This window comes from Falco peregrinus, chromosome 6 (genome assembly GCF_023634155.1).
Source record: "Falco peregrinus isolate bFalPer1 chromosome 6, bFalPer1.pri, whole genome shotgun sequence".
In the NCBI taxonomy this organism is placed as follows: Eukaryota; Metazoa; Chordata; class Aves; order Falconiformes; family Falconidae; genus Falco; species Falco peregrinus.
In genome coordinates, this window is record NC_073726.1 from 20,254,935 (window position 1) to 20,276,895 (window position 21,961).

A 21,961-nucleotide genomic window follows, 5' to 3' on the forward strand; every position below is an offset into this window, starting at 1 on the left:
CTATTTAGATTTTAACATGCAACTTTGGAGATGTGATGTTTCTAATTATTGCCAGGAGTTAAATCATCCCATAAACATCAGAGAGCTGAATCTAATCTATATAGCACGTATACACTTCAACATATAAATAGTGCGTTACCCCAACTTTACAAACACAGATCACACAAAGAGACTATGAAGCTTTTAGTACAGAAGATACCTGTCCCTGTGTTTCTTGAGGCCACAGACAGCACTCTGACCACTAGAAAATTCTTTGTCTCTGTCCAGCCCTCTTTCAATTGCTAGATCTGATGGAAAATGTTTGCTTATCTATTATAGCCCTGTTATGCTCCTGCTGCATAAATAAGCCTTGAAATCTCCAAGCTGGTCAAGGAAAAAGGACCCCTTGTTCATATATTGCACAAGCACCTTCAGTCCATTCCTTCTCAATCACGCACAATTGATTCTTGATAGAATTATACATTTTCTGCTGCCACAAGTGACAACAGAAAGGTGTGCATACACATCTGACACCATGGCTTCACTGGGACTGCACAGTTGACAACGCCTGAGGCATACCAAGTACTCACATCGAGAAATAGGACAGTAATCCCAGGGAACGAGAGGATCATCTGTGTAACACCAGGGACCATGAAAATCATCATCTGGATTGCGGCAATAGTTTTTCTTCAGTTTACTAACATCTGGTTCTCTGAATATTTGTATATGCCTACAGGGAAAAAAAATTCAAAGTGCTGAAAAGCTTTATACTATAGCCTAAATTTTCAAAGGTTAAATGTTGCATTGCTCCATATTGTAGTATTAGTTGATTGAGAAGCCTACAGGTCAGGGTTTAGGGCTGGTTGAAATCAAAGAGAAGATGAGACCCAAATATTTGCTGGATCTGGGTCCAACTTTCCTCCAGTTAGTATTTTAAGCACTGTGTCCACTGGACATCTGGGAGGTTTCTAGATCTCCCACTGGAGCTAAAATCCCTGGATACCCTCAGGCGGGATCATTACACTGATTAGAAGAATGTCTGTGCTGCCCTCAGTAAATCTGCAGGCCTCGCTGGGAGCCTAGGTACCTGCTCCCAGCAGATTAACAGCACAAGGGAGCACTGAATCTGCAAAGAAAGCTGAATCTTCAGCAAAGACAAACACAAGAAAGTTAACAAAGCTGAGCAGCAGGCAGAGAGAAGGATGAATGGCTCAGATAAACTGCAGCGATAGGTCAACTAAGTTGCAAACCTACACAAGGAAAGGTGAAATTTTGGGGTGCATATCTGAAGCAGGGAAAGTTGTTTATTTCTGGCTTGTCAGACAGAAGCACACAGGCTTCCTAAATTACAGCTGCACTGCTCTTTTAGTTCATAACCAACCATGCGTGCTGCTTCTAGCACACCCATAACCAAAGTAACTGCTAGAGTGAGACGGATAGCTTCCCAAAGAAGTTCCCAGATGGAAGATTTGTGGGAGTAAGAGAAGGAAGGCTGGTCTATGCTGATTATAAGAATGCAATTTCATCAAGCATCCAATAGGTTTAAACTGTCTCATCTGTGGCGATCTGAAGACTTATTGGAGTGCTCAAAAGTCATTATCTTAAACTTCTGCCTCCCTCACGTGGACAGCACACTGGAACATATATGCTGCCTCCGACCCTGTGTGGGGAAAAACGTATAGTCCAGTTGGTGAGTTCAGACAGTGCTGCTGAAGTCTTTCGCAACACAGCTTTCCCAAGGCTGACTTACCGACTTACACACCTTCACCTGACTGACCATCAAGTCAGCAACAGGAATCAGGGACAGCAAAATTCAGAGGGCAATGGCTGGTATGTTGGGCACTATGACTGTGGTGATCACGAGCACTAACTCAACAAGTACTAAAAGTAATATAGACATAGTCACATCAACTTCAGAAACTAAAGGAAAACAAAGGGAAAACTGTTTCCATCTGCACCACTAATGTGTAATATTTCATACCTGTTAAAATTTTTGATGAATCTCTATGTGCAGTACCTGGAAGTCATTGTTCTTCTCACTCCTGAGATTTATTGATCTACTGTTCTGAACCAGCAGAGGCAACACTGAGGATCCAGGTGTGACTGGAAAAGTCTTGGAATCTCACAATTTTTTTTTGTATATGCTGCTGATTTTACTTTAAAAAATAATGTGACTTGCCGTTTCCACCACTTGAATATGAAGCCAAAGTAATGACAGACAACAGAAATTCCAAGTTGTTTTAATGGCATTTAATGTCAGTGTCATTAGATTGTAGACTCAAGGTTCAATATCAGACTTGAAACCTGACCTTAGGTGATTTCAAGTCCACCCTCCTGCTTGAATCAGCATGAGCTGTGAGATCATATTGATGAGACACCCATATCCTACTTGATTCCTATTATCCTCTCATAGAACAAAACTTCAAGGACAAAGATGGGGTAAACCCGGCCAGTAAACTAAACACTAAAAAACATCCCAAAGACTGCAATTAGTGGTTAGCCTGACAAAGACATGTTGTGTAATATATTTAAACACTAAGAGAAAAAAAAGAAAAAAAAAATAGAAGATACTAAAAGCTCCAGGGCATAAGGGGCTATTTTAGAATCACTGGAAAAGAAAAAGAGATGCCATCTGGAGGCAGTATTTATTCAGGACTCGCTGAACCATCTCTTTCTGTTTCATATGTACACACCTACGTAAGTCTTCAATATTCTTGTCCCATGTGGAGCAAGTTAGCCCAAATCTTGTCTTGGATAGATTCCCCATGTAACTCTTGCCATTGCCACGATAACAATCTGAATAAAGAATGTTGAGACAAAAAGAAGTAGAGGGTGATTGTGCAACACTGAAAAGAAAACTCTTCCTTTCCATCAGTAATCAAAATCATTAAAGACAAGTATTATATTTAGCAAACACTATACCATATAAATCAGACAACTGTATAAATAAGAAAGGAAATGGGTAAAAGTTTCCAAATTTAGATACATATCTCCTGCCTGAGGCCTTCATTCTCAACACAGTAGCATTTTAAATTTTGTCTTACTTAGATAAACTGGGAAAATTCCTTTCATAAATAGTTAATTCATGGATAATTTGGAAGGGCCACACAGAATGTTCTAGAAGTTTTCAGGAGCTGGTTTATACAAAACAAAGTAAAAATACCCCTTTGTTCCTCCCTCCTCAAAAACTAGGCACTCTTAGCCTGTTTGAAACAACTTACCTTTGTATAGATTCTGGATACTGGCAACAGTATATAGTTCTACACTTAAGTTCTACTTTGGCAAAATCAAAAAATCAACATGACTTTAATTTTAATGTAATTCAAAAATGTGCCTGTTTACTCCAGTAGAAGTCATGTTTTATTCATCAGCTTTTGTCACAAGCCTTTATGAGATTTTTCAAGAGGATACTTTAAAATGATCGCTACTATAAAAACTTTTTGTATAAAGCATTTTATTTCATACTAATCAGTATTTTTACTTTTTGATAATTCCTGTTTTACCAAAAAAATAGAATGAAAGTCAAAGTTTAATCCTTTCTCTGACATAACTCTTTCAAGTGCAACTCTTGAATTTAAGAGAAAATATGGCTGAAATTTAAAGATGGAGATCTTCATGTAACCTGATTAGGGTCGTAGGTCTGAGATCTTAGCCTCAGTTGATGCTATGATTGGCATCAGTTCTCAGTATGCAATCTCCTTAGAGTAATGTGAAGAGCTCATAGGAAGAACAATGTTTGCTTGAAGACTCAGAGTGGACTTTACAGGCAGAGGTGACAGCTAGAAGATAAGAGGCTATATGGGAAGTCCCATGTGGGGTTTTTTTCAGCTCAACTCCTTTTAGACAAGGGGGTATATGGGGAAAAAAAAATAAAAAATCACTTTTGGTGGCCTCATATGTAATTTTAAAAGGACTGTGAACCAAGGAACTAATCTCAAATCACTTTTGGTGGCCTCATATGTAATTATAAAAGGACTGTGAACCAAGGAAATAATCTCAGCTCTGGAAAAATGCCTTTCAAACTAAGAAAGGTAAAACAGTGGAGCAGATCTCCAGCTAATATAAAATGGCACACAGATTCACCTTGTCTAAAAATCAGATCCAATAGCAAATCTTTGCTTCAGCTTTCCCTGCTGGAATCGAAATATGAACTGAGAAATGAATCTCATTTACACCATGATGAATCCCAAGTATGCAAATAAAGCCAAAGTGGAACTACACAGGTGTAATACAGATGTACTGAGTCCAACTTCTTCAGTTTTTAAGCCTGCCTATCTGCCATTTGGAACAGTGCAGCATTCACTTATAATCATGTTATTGCCTTTCCCTCTGTTACCTTGTTCATTTGATACATCACACTTAGGAATCTGGGAGCAATAACCAATACGGATGTTTGGGTCAGTGGTAAAACACCAGGGTGATTCAGATCCATCTGGATTTCGGCAGTAGTTCTCCCTCAAATCCCTATAAAAATAAATATGTTAGCTCACACAGGGATAACCTAAAACCATTGATGCATTCTATTGCTTTTTATTATGAATTAGCAATAATATAGGCTCCTTAAGGTCTGTATGTTACTGATCAGTGTCAAGTGCAAGGAGATTAAGAGCCAGTAAGAACACAGCATCCAGAAAAAGATAGCAATTGTACAAAAATATGGTTATGGGAATTAATTTTCAGTGGACGAATGTTTAACTGGATACAAGACATCATTTGAAGATTAACAATATTTTCAATGTAGCTTATTTTTATTCAGGATTCTCCATCAAAATTTGCATGCAAGCTCACATTGGATACACCTGCAATCCATTACAAGTGCTTTTAAACACAAAGATTACTGAAGTGTTTAAAATTCCCTGTACTTTGAATGGTTCTGCTGAGTTTAGAGAAACAGTTCTGTAGACCGTCCGCAATTCATTTAAGAAACTGAACCTTGGAATACAAAAAATGTGTGTTGAAATTCTATACAGCTGTTACCTTTAAAGTAAAAGTTAGTCACAAGGGAACATCTTTAAATGTCTCTTGCAGCTTGCATGAAATAGTCAAACCTCTTAAAACCTAAGTTTTATTTTCCCATCTCCTGGCAGCTGTTGCCATGTTCTGTGCATCTCCATATTTCACTGTATTTTTCCATCTGCAGCACTTACTGATAACAGACTAATGAAGAAATGGGCCTAATACTGTAATTCTAAGTTATGTGAGTTTTGATCAGTAGTACCAGCAGTTCTGTTGATTTTACTCAAGCTATTGGCCTGAATAGCCACTATGCTCTCAAGCATCAGTGTAACCAGCCATCCTAATATTCTTAGACCCTCTACACTGCTAGGAACATTGTTAATACTGCATGAGGGCCTAATCCTGCAGCAATATTATGTAGGTACAGTACAAATTAGTTTAAGTGACAGTTTGTCTGAGAAAAAACTGTAGGATCAGGCTCAAGCAATAACTTCCAGGTAAATTCAAGGTGGTCCTGAGATTGACAGAGGAGGCTCAGGATCACTCATATTTTCCATTACAATGGTGATTGTTACATTTTCAGTAGATTTGTTACAGTGCACAGTATTTAATCAATAAACTGAAGAGTAGTGAAGGGATTAAGACAACAAACTTAACCATTTTGCTCACACAAGCTGTTGTTAAGAGAGATAATCTGAACTGAGACAAGAATATTTTATTTGCCTTGAAAGAACCATACTATTAAATTCCAGCACAAGTCCAGACTGCTATTTAGCCATCAATAAAGACATTTAGTACAAAATGGGCTTTGGGCCCATGCTGGTCAGCCAGGATTCCTCTATGCTTAGTGAAAAAAAGAACTGAAAGACTGTGGCTAAGGTAACTGCCTAAAGTAAGTACATTATTGACATCCTGAGAGTTTTTGAACTGTACAGAAGGGTTAGATGACAAGTAAAAGCAGTCCTAGTCATGCAAGCACATTTATTAATGAGATAGAAAAAGGATTAAAAAGATGGAAAATAAAAGAAGTGTTGTCAAATATTAAAAATGTCAGGTATTGTCAAGGAGATTACGCTTAGGTAACATTTAGGACATATTAAATTAACGTCAGTAACCCAACTGCAAACAAGTACTTACCTTCATGAAAGAAAAACAATAGTAATGTACCAGCACTATTGGGATTCAGGTCCCAGTCTGGAAAACATCCATACACTTCACAATTGTTTAAAATGGTGAATACATGCTTGAAGAAAAAGTTCATAAAAAACCCTACAGTTTCACACAGGTTCATCTAGAACTAATGCTTTAAGATCTGAAGAACTGGTTTTCCCATGTTCAAATGGTCTCCAGCATCAGCAAGTAGGACGAAGGTACCAGGTTGCAGAGCAGGAACTGGAATCCTACAGTCTACTTAGGCAGCATGAATTTCTAAACATTTGAAAACTAAGCTCTTTTCCCACTGCAGTGATATCTGCATGTCTCTACTCACTTGCACTTGAAGTTCTCTGGAGTAATGTTGTGCTGGTGAGGAAACTGGGAGTCCCACCTCTGGCACTGGATTCCACTCCATATGGTGTTGACCGTGCCACGGTACCCCTCACCCTGTCCTTGAATGCATGTTGTCATCTCAGCTGCCACCTCCGTGCTGTTCATGACACTTTCATCTGCAGACCCAGAGAAAAAGTGCTGTTTCATTTTCTTAAGACTGAGCCTGGATAGGATTTCAGGTTCGAACTCTATATTGCAGTTCAAATCGTGGAGTTCTTTGGTGAAATTGCCAATCTGATGTCTTTTACAGAATACTTTTCTCCTCTTCACATTTACATCCATGAAATCAAAAGAGGTGTTAGACCTCATGCTAGTTTATCCACCTGCAGACAAAGAATCTGCAACATTTAAGAGCTTTTGTTTAGTGAGACACCTGGCCTATGCTATACCATCGGAGGTCAGGAGACACTCTTGGTTACTTTTTCCAGTTCAGCAAATATTTTCTCATTTGCTTAGCTTAACAAAACTGAGTGACCACCCATGTGCACACTGGTAAACATGTTCATACATGTTTGCAGGATTAAAATACTATTGGTTTTCTCCAAAGAATTCCCAGAATATTTTCACAGGAAAAAAGATGCAGATAAAAAAAAAAAAAAAAAAAAAAAAAAAGGGGGGGGGGGGGGAAGATAAATCCTATTATAATGTGCTAAATCCTCCTTGAAGTTTCTCTTTTTATGCCTCATATAGTTAGAGGGGTGAAAAAACCAAGCCAGCTTTTGGAAATCAAAGATCAGTATTCTCTACAGAGAAACAAATGTTTTAAAGACTAACAAATTCATCAGACTCAAGATCTTTTACAGATGTTGATATACTCTGCATTCACCCTGGTGTGGGCCGTCTTGAACTAAATTCAGAAAAACAGTGGTTTTTTAAATGACTCAGTCACATAACTTGAAAGTCTTTTTGTATTTCTTAGGCAATTTTCATAATTGCAAATTAATGGCACAGATATTGCATCAGATATATACAAAGTAGTACAAAACTAAAGACACTGCAGTAAGAACAACACTTCTACAATGTCCCCAAAAACTCCCAAGGTAATATTTTTGTAAGTAACTGCCCATCTGATTGTAATTGCTATTGCTCACAACACTAATTTTATTAATTGCCTTAAAAGTATTAATTGCTAGCAATAAGTATGTCAATAAAGTTTCTAAATTAGTATTCCTCAAATTGTCCAGTGATTAGAACAGTATTTGTGTGTTACTCATAATACAGTTCATCCCTGGTAACTTAAGCCAGTTCTATGAACTTGCAGAGAATATGGATCTTAAGGAAACCAAATGTCATAACAGATGGGTTTGGATGATTTGCTGTCTAATCTTCTACATTACAGATCACTTGCCTGTCAGATGATAACATCAAGTTGTACAGCTGAATTATACATTCAAGCATTAGAACAGACTGCCCAGAGAGGTGGTGGAATCACCATCCCTTGAAGTACTTAAAAAATGTGTAGATGTGGTGCTTAGGAACACAGTTTAGTGATTGCTTTGGCAGTCCTCGGTTAATGGTTGGACTTGATGATCTTAAAGGTCTTTTCCAACCTACAAGATTCTATGATTCTCTGATTTTATGATTTCTCCATGCTAGAGCAAAATTCCCTTTCTCTCTTCATCTGGTTGATGTTCTTACATCAGAGATTCACAGTCAAATTAATTTCCTGTCCTTCCTTCCCAAGGTACTTTGTCTGCAAAGGTTGTCCTGTTCCAATGGGATTGTGAGTTCCAAGCTCATTCCAGCGCCAAAAGGACATGACAATGCAAATATCATGAACAGGCTTCTTCAGGCTGACAAATACACCCTTTCTAGTGGATTCATCAAGCGGGCTTGCAAACTAGTAACTATATTTTTAATCATTATTGCTCACTTTTAAAATAAATTGGACAACAAAAGGACAAATTCATACCTCTAATAAAAATACATAGCTGCATATTTCAGTTTTCCATCATAACTATTATATGAAAACAAATTGGAATTACATTCTAAAACAGCTCCTAAGCTGGAGCTATTAGGACTGAATATTGATGTGTCACATTCAAATACATATTAGTGTTTTTAAAAAATAAATGCAATGCTTTTATTAAACATGAAAGAGATGTGGTCTATAATTTGGAAAAAAAGAACAGCTACCTGTCATGACAAATTTCAGCATACATATGCCATCTTGGCTGCATAATATTTCCTAAGTAAATCAATAAATCACAACTATATAACTCTAGCAAAAAGTCTTCTTAAACAATAGTAATAATGCATAAAAATTCAAGTGAATACAAGCCATTACAAAGACTATACACAAGAAGTTATTGTTTCAACTGTAATGAACTGTACAGCACATCTACTCTGTGCTCAGTCATACTAGGGAAAATGTAATCAGGATGTAAATCATGTGTATTATGTATCACATTCCTGAAATGAAATAACTAATGCATTGATTGATTGAAGCAAGGCCATAAAGTCATTTTGTAGAGCATTCCTTCTTATACACCCATAGACACACAGCTCATCACTAAACTTTACACTATGTGTCTAGACAGTGACCTCTATCTGTAGATCAGATTTTACAACAATTTGTCAGTATCAAAATATTCTATTTAAAGGAACCTGACAGACTGAACTTTCACATTGTCATGAATATTTGCACAGCCAAGCCACTACTGGAACGGCTTATATTATAACAGCTAAGAGAGAAATGATTTCAAAATGTGCAATGTATGATGGATTATCTGCTACTACTACTTTGTGGCAGGTCTCAGTAAGAATCCTAGTGATGAAGAGGATCATTCAAATGTTTTTATTTGATTTAATAAAGCAATTCTATCATTCCAGAAGCCCACAGAACCCTGCTCAAACTCTTCTTGCTATCACCTGCATTTCCTACTAATGTCTACTTTTCAAACACAAAAAACAAGACTCCAAAATAGTTTTTAAACTTAATTCTGAAATTTATTTCTGAAATTCTGAGGGCTTGTACTTCAGAAACAACATTTCTTATTCTGGCTCTTCAGCCTCACAGAAAGCCCAAAAATTATCAAGAGGCTCAAGAAATCCTTCATTCAGTCGGTGATTTACACAGACAGGCATGATGGGAACAGTCTCCCTGTTTATGTTAATGAAAGGTGAACTGGGTGCGCACAGGGACATGCAAGAGCCTGAGGAGCAGTACCCGTCTCACCAGGCATTACAGAGGTGCTCTGCAGACTCTAAGGCTGTTGCCAAACTTTAAGAAGTACCCAGGTTGTTCAAGCTTACAACTTATATAGTCATCTCCATTCAGTGTTTTTTTCTTTAGGCTAATTGCTCTTGTCACCCACATAGTCAATTATCTAAAGTTTAATAACTCTGAGTATGAACATCGGATGTGCAGAGCACTGGTGAAAGAGCCCTGAGACAAGACTCATCAGTTCTCTTATAAGGTGCAAACAAGATCAAGCTAACAATCAGTAAGGCTGAATTCCCATCCTTATCCTAGCAATTCCTCTCAAATATAAATTAAAACCTGCAACTCCAAAGGCTTCATCCAGTGAGAAAGACTTTACGAATTAAGTTAGAAGATTAATCTAAATTCAATAAGCAATACTCACTATGCAGGCGAGTACTTTAATTCCATCCTAGAAGTACCCTTTTTGTTGTTGTTCCAGTTCAGATTTTATAGCTCTGAACTGAGATAAAGAATATTAATTATTAATTAAATGTTGCTCATTATTACTGTATGAAGTTAATGTGAACAGAAGAATTTGCTAATTTTTTAGCAGCATTTTGTTACTTTTGAATTTTGTTGCAATTTTTATTATTTTATTATTATTATTCTGGATGAAAAATTAACCATGAAATTCAGACAGCTACTTAAGGATTTCCTGTTAGTAGTATCTCCACCTTCACATGCTCACTCTGAAATCCCCAACCGAAGTGCAATAATGCAAAGTTTCCATCTTTTCCATAAACCCCTCCTTATTTTGATACTTTAAATATTTAAACTTATTAATAAGGGCCAGCTCACGTATTCATAGATGCTTAAGTACAGGGATGAAACACTATCCAGAACTTCATCTGTAAAGCCACAGATAGTCTTCTCTGTTCTGGTTCTCACAGTAATGCCAGCATGAAGGAATCAGCAGGGGCCCTGAGACATTCAACAGCTGAAGTAATCAGTTAGAGTACTAACTTTAGTATTCTAAAAGTGAAGTTTTTAAACCAAACAACCCAGAAGAAAATCCTGCACAAATTTTAGGTCAATGGTGGAACTCTTACTGACATAAAAGAAGGTAGGTATTTGCTGAAGTATTCTGTTCCTTCATAGTAATTCTATGTATTTTTGGAAAAAGACATAGTTGGAAAAGAAGCAGAGTCCTAAATTACCTCATCAGGAAAATTCCCACTTTTGCTTACATTGTTGCAATGTCTTTCATGGAGTGTCAGTCAAAAAAAAAAAAAAAAAAAAGAAAAAAGAAAATGTGCCCTGATTTGTAATAAAATATTTTTTAAAGTAGCTTTTAAACATGCCTAACTATGTAAAGAAAGTGTTCTAAACACAGCAAAGTCCTCATTAAACATGATCCACGTAATTCTGCAAATATCAGTAAGAAACTTGAAAGATGTTACGGGGAGAAGCTGCTTATTCTCAGTTACACTGTCTCCAGACGTCCCTACCTCAAGCAATACCATCTACAGTTCTGGGCAGTATGATAGTGGCAGTTCTTTTCTTTCCATGTTTCCTTCAACGTACTGTCTCACAGTACATGACACATGGAGGGAAAAAAATCTCATTAATTTCTAGTGTTTCAGGGGGTGTGGTTGCGTGTCCATAAAAATATATGAGAAAGTGAAGAAATAAATTAGACCCAAGCTCAAGAATCACAGAACTGAGGAACTCACTGTCACCTAAAACCTGCACAATCAAGTCCATCTGTCCTTGAGCACAGGGAGATCTTTCCAGGTTATTCCAGTATCCACAACTAGACTTTAAATCTGAACAAATTTAAGTTTAAAACCATTTACAAGAATCTGGATCTCTTCAGGTTCAGCGTTCTTAAATCTTACTTTCAAAACTATCACAGAAATGATGAAAGGGATCTATGAAAGATTCCTTTTTGAGGAAACGCATATTAGGCCCTTACATATCCAGTGACTGCTGGACCCCCATGTGAAGTGAGGTGTAAGGTAACACTTTCATTAACTACTAAATATCAGTCTGTTTTCACTGCCTCCTTTCTATAAACAATTTTATCCTACATAAATGTTAAGCTTAAACTGAGTGGCACGTGTTTGTTTACATACTATGATTCAACAAGTAACTCTTTAATCAGAACTTCACATTCAAATGGACAGTTGAAATCTCTGCTTCCAACAAATGAGTAATCTAATATTGACTTCCCAACAGTCCTAGATTCTCAATTTTGCTATTTCATTACTTGCTCTTTCCCATCAAACCCAAATCCTTATTGAACTCTCTCAGGGCTTTCCAGGCTGCAGTCGCTGCTGCCTGTAGCCTATGAGTACTGACAGCAAGGGCTAAATCCATGGTAAAATCAACTGGGTTGGCTGGAAATCAGGTAGGCAGCAACCAAACACTGTCCCTACCATAGTAATTCCATATAGCTCTGCAGCTCTCAAATGATTGACATATGTCGCTTCATTTCTGGCCCTCAGCAGTTCTCTCATAGCCCTATAGCTCATCCACAGAAATGCAGCTTTTTTCTTTTTTTCTTTTTTTTTTTTTTAAAAAAAAAAAAAAAAAAAAAGAGTATTAGTTCTCAACTCCTGTCTTCTCTGTAGTCCATGTCCTCATTCATGCCAAAGTAAGTAATTTTCTTTTTTTATATACTTGCTGTCACTGCTTCCATTTCTTCATTTCATCCTACACTTCTTTTTTTGCTGTTATAGTTGTCCTTTTATCCTCTCTTCTAACTAAAAATTGTCTCAAGCCAAAACCACAGACACATATGTGAGCAACTTCAAACCAGTCCTGAGGTCCCTGAAGTCTTAATCCAGATCCAATTTTTGCAGCTTGAGCCATCTCTAATCCCTAATTGCTCCTGTCATCTCTTTCTCACAGCCCTGGCTGTAAGCCACAATGTTTTATGCTGCTTTCTGTGCTTGGAAATAAAGTTACAATGCCCTCCTGTCTCTTCAGTCTTAAAAACATATTTATTTTCTGAATGCTTCCTTCCACTGACTTTTTCACCGAAAATTTTGTATATGAGCTGTTGTCAGCATTTTGGCTATAGAGCATACTAGCACTCATGACATGTAGCAAAAGCCACAAGCAGCATGCTGCCTTGTGGTCACTCCCCCAAAGAGAGGACACCTACGTTTTTGTATATAGTCCAAGGACTTGGATTTGCAAAGCATTTTTTCTAATTAGTATTTCTTGTAAAATATATAAACAGTCCTCAGCATAGGAATTAAAAACCTGTGTGAGAATCCAAACCACAAAGCTATAAAGACATATAACTCATGATGTTCTCTTTTTAGTGAGATTGCACACAGCCACAGCTTCAGAAAATGGAGCAGCCATTGAAACCCAGAATGGCCCAGTGTTTTGGGATCCCTGCTAGGAGGTGGGGAAACCATTTTTTCTACATGCCTCAAGAAAAACAGAAAACTGAAAACAGGGCTTTGATATTTTGAGTTGGTATTCTGGTCACCAAGCTGGTGATACAACAGTACTATCAGCAATAAACTCCTTCTCTGGGTTATAAAGGAAAGCACTAAGAAGCATCACATCCATCCTATGTAGAGGGCAGTACCATACCTATGCTAAACATCCTTTGAAAATATCTGCCGGATTAAGCACTTTCAAGATCACTATTTTTGTATTCTTCTTCACATAGATTGCTTTAATAATTTCCAAAGATCTACAGTTTTCTGCAGTGAAAATACAGTTTTGCATCTGAAATTTCCACTGCTCTTAATATACCTTCTAACTGAAGATGAAAAAAAGAATTTGTAGTCAATTCAGTCAATGTTTACCTAGAAATGAGACAAAAGGCTCTCTCATCACAACATTAAAATCATTACATTGTGGACTGGTTTTTTTGAACTTCATTTGGATGATTACTTTTCCTTCAGGAGTCTAATTGTGACTTGGGTAGACAAAGGTGACATTACAGTAGTCTACAGATCTCCCATCCAACTATTTTATAAAGCTTAGGCCAGACTGTAGATACTGAAAGTTGCATGGACTGTAGAGCTTACGTGACCAACAAAGCCAGATGTGAATCCTCAGAACACTGACACATCAGCTCAGGAAATGCCAAAGGATAAAGGTTTATAAAAGTTGCATTTGTGAAAGTCAGCTGTAACTCTGTAACTTTGGAAATAATAAAACCACTTCTATCAGAGGAAAAGAACAGATCTAGTATGCTACATATGATTAATATATTATCTAATAATTAGATATATGCAGGAAGCACATTTTAGTTAAAAAAAAAAAAAAAAGGCAAACAAAAACCCAAACCAAACCAAACCCAACCACAAACCAAAACTTCAAAACAACCCCTAATTTCATGAATTGACTAAATAATTGGGAAGGTAGTAACAGAGCTAAGCAAGACTGTCTACAATGGGAAAAGACTGATCTTTCCCCAAGACCAAACATTATCAATAACTCCAGGTACAATTGCATGAATTAATACTATAGCTCACAGGCAAGACCTTCAACAGGGGTGCGACTTCACGGGTGCTTGACACAAAATAAGCAGTAGTCCTGTTGAGTTTCTTCTGTCTGGAGGATCTGATCACAGACATTGTCCAAAGTAGCAAAAAACCCTTATTTTTTACAGTGTAATAATTTTGCTAATTTTAACTACCTTATATTGGATTTATAATGACATATGATAGTGCAGAATAAGTTCAAATACTCCGCATAGGGAAGCACATTAAGAGTATTCTTACTCAGCCTTTGGATTTCAAACACTTGACTAATTGATAAGAAGTGACTGACACTCTAAGACATTATACTGGCCTAAACAAAGAACAAGGAAGGAGAGAAAACTGAACTCTTGCTGGTGGAAGCAGAAAACACAGCATAATTTGGTTTGGTAAGCATTCCAAGTGAAGATGGCGAATGCCATGCTTCCCCCTTTAGTTAGCAAATGCTCACACTTAAAGGTTCATGCCAGAGCCATTCCCTCTTCTCTCTTTGCCCCCAGTACTTATATACATGCTAACTTTATAGAAAAAATACAAGAGTACATTATGGAAACACTTTCTGTAAGATTCGCGACTGTGTCTATTTTATCTGGTATTTAGAAGCCCAAGTAATGTTTTACATAACAACAAAAAAATACAGTGAACCCTGAAAATGAAACAGTCATTAAAAATAACTCTTTTTATGCTTATTATTTTTCTTCTCCCCCCCCTTCTTTTTTTTTTTTTTTTTTTTTTTTTTTTTTTATTTAATTCTCAAGTAAACCCAGTTCCAGGAGAGCTTTATTGTTCTTTTTAATAGAATCTAGTCTTTTCTTTTATCCACTTCCCAAGAAAGACAAATGAACTTTACAATGACATAAGCCTACTGGAGTGACACTTAAAGCTAGATGAAAAGCAGAGTGTCTGATTTTGGGGATTTTTTTTAACTTTTAACATTAGTCAAAACTGAAGCAGGACAACAAAGGAAATTGTAGTTTCCAACACCGCAGATCTAACAGAAACTGACTTTCTCATGAGCTAACATGACACTGAGTTTCACTGAGCCCTTTTAGAAGCTACCCTTTGCCTCTCCTTGACAGAAAATCCAAAAATACTCTTTTCCCCTTTTCTGCCAGTTTTGCTGGGGGCTCCGCCACAGGGCTGGGGCACATGAAGCTGACAGGCTTCTACAGTATGGATTCAGTTAAAGTCATGCCTTATTTTCAGAAATTGCCTTTTTTTTTTTTTTTTTTTTTCAAAAGATGTTATAAGTAAAGTATTTTGAGTAAAAAGAATAAAATAATCTGCCTAGGTATTATGAGACTGCCTTTAATATCATGCTTGTGCATGGATTATTTCACGTCAGTTTACTAAGGGCAAAACATTGGACCCCAAATCTGGCAGTAAGAAGGATGGGAAATAAGTAAGATGGGAGATAAGAGAGAAGACTATCAGTTGTAAATCCCACAAGCTGTGAATGAGGCAAGCAATATCAGGGGTGCAAATCTCAGTTTCCTGATTAAAGCATGTCCTAACAAAACTTAACTCTATCATCTGCCTCAGCCCCAACATTACCGTGAGTGTCTAGAAAAATCGGTTTACTCATGTTCTCAAGGGAGGTCCAGTAGTTTTACATTTCTCATTGCCCCTGTACTGCTCATTTAAGACATTAATTATCAGTAGAACAGAACTTTCAGAGCTACCAAAACAGTTAGGAGGATATAGGCTTTGAAGATGGAACATGAAGATGGAAAATTCTGAACTAAAGCATCTCAAAGTGGGCATCCAATATTTTTACACCTTAATGTCACTTTGATTCTATTCCCTGTCTGTAAAGTGTGGATAACAAAACCCGGCATCTTGTAGTTGACAGATAAAAAGAAATTAATTGCCTGTGGAGTGCTTTGATAGTGGAGTACTGAATATCACAGAGAAACCCATGAGGAAATTAATAATTCTGTCTTCAGCACAAGGCTGAACAGTGTGTAGGAACTGAGGCCTAGAACTGCACAACATGCAAGAGGAAAACAAAGCAATGAATGGTTGTTGGAAAAGGAGCACCGAGTAGGGAATGTCCACATGCACCTATTCCCAAGTTGTAATGCAGATGACCAGCATGGCCAGACTAATACTCTCTATATAGAGAACTTCATGATAATGTTGCCTCAGTTTTTTTAGTTCTTGATATTCCTACATTTTAATGCAATTTCCTATACATAAAATATAAACACAATCCAGTGCTAAGTAATACACAACTCTTATTTCCTGTCCAGATTAAACATAATGTCTTTATAGGACATCCTCTTTCAAAGCTATGTTTTAAAAGTCAGTGAAGGGCAATGAATGAACTAGCTGTGGTCCTATATTGCTTGAATTATCTGCATCCAGATTTTGGAAAAGAAAAGGAAGTAATAAATTTTGCTTGAACTCACCACACGTTTTAATTGCACAGAACTCCCAAGGGGTGTTAGGGTCAAGAGTGTAGCACCATGGTCTCAGCTTGCCATCAGGATTGCGGCAGTAATTATCATCAAAGCCCTTGTCAGGATATCTGCAAACCACAACGAGAAATGTGTCAGGGAAGTCTTCCTGGCAACGCTTCACTGGTTTGTACAAGGTACCTAAAGGACAACCTTCGGCAGAGGCAAACAAGAACCAGTTCCTATTAACCTTGGGTCTGATCCTGTGATATGGATGCAAAGACTCTTTTAAATTATTAGAAAGTTAATAACATAAAATGTCTTTCCAAATACGCAGCAGAATCAGACCTCCACTGAAGGGTTTCCCTGCTGTGCTAATGCACAGGATACCGGATGGGGTAACTCTGCTAATTGCTACACTTGTGCTCTTGTGTCTGTCAACTGATGACCAGTCTCTAAAGCCACTCATTTTTTTTTAAACTGCCCAATTAAGTGTGGATTATATAAACACTGCTTGGCATGCTGGACTCATTAAGAAAACAGGTTCTTCAGTGCAACAGCCCTGGGTTCAAACTGGAAGCCATTTTGAATAGCTATGTTACTAATGATAGCTCCATTTTTGTAACAGAGCTCATTCTAGGTCATGCCCTCATTTCAAGCATTGGGGGAAAAAAAAGGAGAAAAATAAGGAATTGACTTCCATCTCACTTTATCTCATTAAGATTTCAAACTATTGTGCCATTTAATTGTTTCCATGTCCCTATTGCCATCACTGAACAATCAGGCAGATATTCAAGATAAGGAGGTTCTTTTTGTATAAATGTGCTGTAGTAACATCTATAAACTAAAAGAGAAGGAGATAAATGCATACTTTTTTTTTTCTCCAGTGAATACAAATTGTCTTGGATTTCCAGTTTTATTGAAACATGTTTGTAAAAGAAACAAAAAATAGATTACCCTTGAGGGAAACATGAAAAGTATGTAAGAGAACAATAAAGTTAACTACCTGGGAACCTGAACCCATTTACAACTGCAAGCAGATGTGTTTTGTACAAGCAGAGGAAAATATGATTTACACGCATATGTTCTTCCTAGGATGCTTTTTCTGTCAAACAATTATCCCAGTTTTGATTCGTGTATTTACAACTTGTTCTCCCATTCCTTGGGGAAAAAAAAAACCAACAAACACAGGTTCCTCCATCTATACAAGGGACAGGGACAGGATATAAGTGGAATTAAAAAAAAAAAAAAAACAACAACAAAAAAACAAACAAAACCACAAAAGACAAAAAAAAACCACCACAGCCTAAACAACTCAAAAAATCCACCACTAAGGAAAAACCTCACAAAACTGAGAATTCAAGGACAGTAAAGAATGTGGTAGTTTCAGATCCAGCAGCAGTGCCCTGTTTTCTGTTAGGTAGAAGACAAACTGTAAAGGAACACACTGTGTCCAAGGATTTCATAAGAAAACAGTTAATGGGTTAATAACATAGCAGAAAATGAGATGGATTTGGCCACCCAGTAGGTGCAGTGATGACTTTTGATGTTGTCAGCACATGCTCCATGTCATTTAGCAATGGAGAGTTCATGGAACTACCCAGGAACGAAGGTGAGTCCAGAAATGGCAAGGTATCTGCAGTCCTAGCTCTCAAAAAACATTCAAAACAACTGGGGATGTAAAGAATTCACTTTCTAGAAGGTGAGTGTCTTTCACAGCACTAAATGCTCTTTCCTTCCTAATACTATATTATATGGTTCCAGTATGACACAAAAGTTTTGTTTGCTAACTGAAACTTAAGTAGAGATGTAACAGTTCTTCCAGGATCAAGCTCTGAGTGTCTTTGTGGGATGAAGTAGTGTCCATGAACTGTCTCTTTCCACCTAACATAGCTATATGCCCTTATCTAGAGCAACAGCAGCCTTCCTAGTCACTGCTTCTTTCGACAATATTCAGGCATGCTTCTGCCTCCCTTCATATCCAGCAAGCAACAGTTCCTCAGTTCCTACAGAAAAGGCCAACTAACACTTTTAAGACACAAATATTAGGGAAAAGATGTGCAACAGGGCTTCAATCTGTTCCACACAATTCAAAGTGAGATCACGGAGGATTCCCTGCAAGCTCATCCCTTTGCTCTGCACAGTGCTCCTTTCCCGGCATGCTTGAGCAGAGTTCTCTTATTTAGAGCCAACAAAGAGCCTAAGGTTTCCATGATCTTTCAGAACCCTATATATATCTTCCCCCACCCCCACCCTTGAAACTATAGTAGCTGTACTCCACTGCTGAAATTGAAATGAAGCATTAAGATACACATCTGGTGTCAAAATCAAGACTTTTTCTCAGTTTCTAGGGTGGAAAAAAAGAGTTTTAGACAGAGATAACATTTATTCTTTTTAAAGAGACAGGTGCTGATATTTAGCTCTGCTGGAGCTTTAGTGTCTAAAATTGTTCACCAATATTTCTTTTCCCCTTTTTGTTTTAAAAGACATGCAGAACTAGAAACCTGATTTTGTACAAAGTAAATGCTCATACAAGAGATATAAAATAGAGTATTTTAATAAAAGGATACCTGCAGTTGTTAAACTCTTATACCACACTTCAATCCTACTTTCCTGCACATAATTAGCACCTATTTTTACAGCATATTTGATATTAAGCGGAAAATATGAGCAGAAGAGCAGAAAACTCTTGCTTCTTTGTGCTGCTTTATGCCTATCTAAGTCACTATCCTCAACGGTCTTCCTTCCATACTGAGACATAATCCTGCCTGTGAAGAGTACATGAGAGAACTGGAACTTCAGAATACAATCCTGTATCCACTAGTAGCTAAAACCGGGTCATGAAGAAGCTCTTTGAGGGGATTCCCACTGCTACCTTGAATTACATCAGTAAACAGGTATTATCAATCTTCTTCAGTAACTGACCTCTGAAGGGAATAAATGTGGAACAATTCATTGAGGTGACAAAAAGCGAAAGTGAGTTGTATTCACCCTAAGCTGAAAAAATTGTCCAGCAGCAGATAGACTGAAGCATTTCAAAAATTTACTATTTTTACCTCTCTTTCTTCATTATTGTAACTGATGAATCCATATATGAAAATAAGTTTAAATATGCCCAGCTAATCCTTCCTGGTTTCCAGGTTATTCACATTACCCCTCGATGATCTAGTATAAGCCTCTCCAGAGATTGCTGTGCTTTAATGGATCATTTGTTCCAGATCTCCTCTCTTATTTTCAGCATAAATGACTATTGAAAAAGCCTAAGCAAACCAAAGCCCACAATGTTTTTAAAAGCTAGTATAATCAAAATATAGTTATCACTACCTTTAGTGACCATTCCATGAAGTTAATTAATATCAGTGTATTAGAAAGGTACTGTACCCCAGTTACTCTTCTGAAAGCACACAGAAATCAATTCATTTTGGAAGGGCCACTTCTTCATAAAAAAGCATTTTTATTGCGGTCTGAAAACTATCAAGAAGACATTTTCTGAAGGAAATCTTTCAAGGAGGAATGCAGTCATTTGTGAGACTGCAGTTAGTCTGAAAAGTCATTCTGCAAACAATACAAAATTAACAGACAAAAGAAATTTCCTCCTGACAGCAAAATGATCATTGTTTGTACCCAGAAGCTCTATAGACGTTTCACTCCCAAGGAATAAAGTTCTGACTTACTCTAGACTGCACAGCAAGCACATGGCAGAATTCAGAAACAGATTACCTTCCCAGTCTGCTAATACAAAATATTTATTGTAGCAGAACTATGGGATAGCCTGCTATTATTCATGAAGATCACCTGAGCCAAGAGGAAAGAGATGTTATATCACATAAACTCCAAAACTTCGGATCCTTAATGTTTTACTGAATAATCAGGCTTTCTAAAATCTACCAGCACACGAATTTCAGAGTATAAAAATGATGCTTTATTTAGTGGAACAGTTAAACATATATAGATACTTTCAGTGGAAGGTCTCAATCATTCTGAGTTCGTTGATTCTTGTAATCTTCCTCTGGCACTTTAAGTTTATACAATCTGCTACATACATGGAGATCATCCAAAATCCAGAGTAAAACTAAAATGAAACTTTAGTTCAGTTTAAGAGAAGCACAAAGGCTCTCCTGTGTGGCCTAAACCCCCACAAAAAATCCTTCCAAAAGGATGTATTATAGATGACCCTTTGCGGTCAGGTGAATTTTACCCTCTAGGACAAACCCTAACAGGGATGCAATTTGTCTTGCTATTTCTGACTCATCTTTTGGCATTATGTATATATGTCTAAATTAAAAAAAAAGAAATAAAAAGTATAAAATATAAATCCATCTGCATAAAACACTAAACAGAACAATGAACTCCTTTCCCAAGCTGAAAAACACTAGTGGGCAAATGTTTTAGTCAACTTGGAGACTTAAACCTGATTACAAGAGAACACCATCTACAGCTTTAAAGCTGTTTATTTTTAAAAAAGGAGCATACTCTGACTTGACAATGCTGGAAGTCTATATTCATTAGTTGTGTTAGGAACTCTAACACAAAATTACGACTTTAATCTTTTACTTTGTGATTACTTTAAGGTATTTTAAGCTGACTGAAGCTGCATAACAACATATACAGAAACATTCAGAGGTTAACTTTTTACTGTCAATGAAGTTAGGGAGGGAATTTTGATCAATTAATGCAGCACATGTGTATCACTACACTACACAGCCATGGGATGTAGCACAACTGCACAAAACAGCCTCTAGTCCCCATCCTGCATCTCCATCGTAACAGCAGCCACCCTGCACACACCATGGGCCAGGAGCACAAGCCACTAAAACTGGTGAACTTCATAAACTTCAGTTCAGCTAATGCTGATTTTGCCCAACTGGTTCCAGAACATGTGTAATTTTCAAATTATAACCACATGGATTTGTTTGGGAAGGAAGAGAGGTTACCTCTCTGGACGAAATTTGTGCTTGTGTGGTCTCTGAAGATCCCAGCGCTGACACTCCTTGCCCGACTCGGTGTGATCCATTGGCCCTCTGTAATTCTCTCCATTGCAGGTCATGCATTCAACTAGGAAAAAAAAAATAATAAATAAAGGTATGAGTATTTTATTACACTGATGACTTGTAGCACCAAAAAAAAAAAAAAAAAACAAACCAAAAAAACCCCAAACAACTAACAAAAAACCCAACAACAAAAAAATTCAGTCATATCCCTGGTGTTATAAATTGAAAAAAACCTAAAGAGGTATAAAAAAGTGATCCTTTAGTTAGTTTGATATAGGAAATGTCCTTTGGAATAGAATTGCATCTCTTTCTCAGATCTAATACAAATGCTTAAATCTGATATCACTTTATAGGACACTTATGGTTTCAAGGCAGGTAGGTGAGAGCTGCTAGAGGCATTCATTGCTCCTAGCAGATTTTTAATCTTACTTA

General features: G+C 37.2%; 1 protein-coding gene across 3 annotated transcripts in view; it reads right to left on the reverse strand.

Moving 5' to 3' along the window:
* HGF (hepatocyte growth factor) overlaps positions 1–21,961 on the reverse strand; it is a 57,543-nt gene that overhangs the window by 11,558 nt on the left and 24,024 nt on the right. For all 3 annotated transcript variants that reach the window (XM_027795421.2, XM_027795419.2, XM_027795422.2), the window contains exons 6-11: positions 21,473–21,593; positions 16,551–16,669; positions 6,425–6,599; positions 4,316–4,443; positions 2,673–2,775; positions 570–709 (exon numbers count right to left, since the gene is read on the reverse strand). In XM_027795421.2, the coding sequence (XP_027651222.1) occupies positions 570–709; positions 2,673–2,775; positions 4,316–4,443; positions 6,425–6,599; positions 16,551–16,669; positions 21,473–21,593 (786 nt within the window). The remainder of the gene's footprint in view (positions 1–569; positions 710–2,672; positions 2,776–4,315; positions 4,444–6,424; positions 6,600–16,550; positions 16,670–21,472; positions 21,594–21,961) is intronic.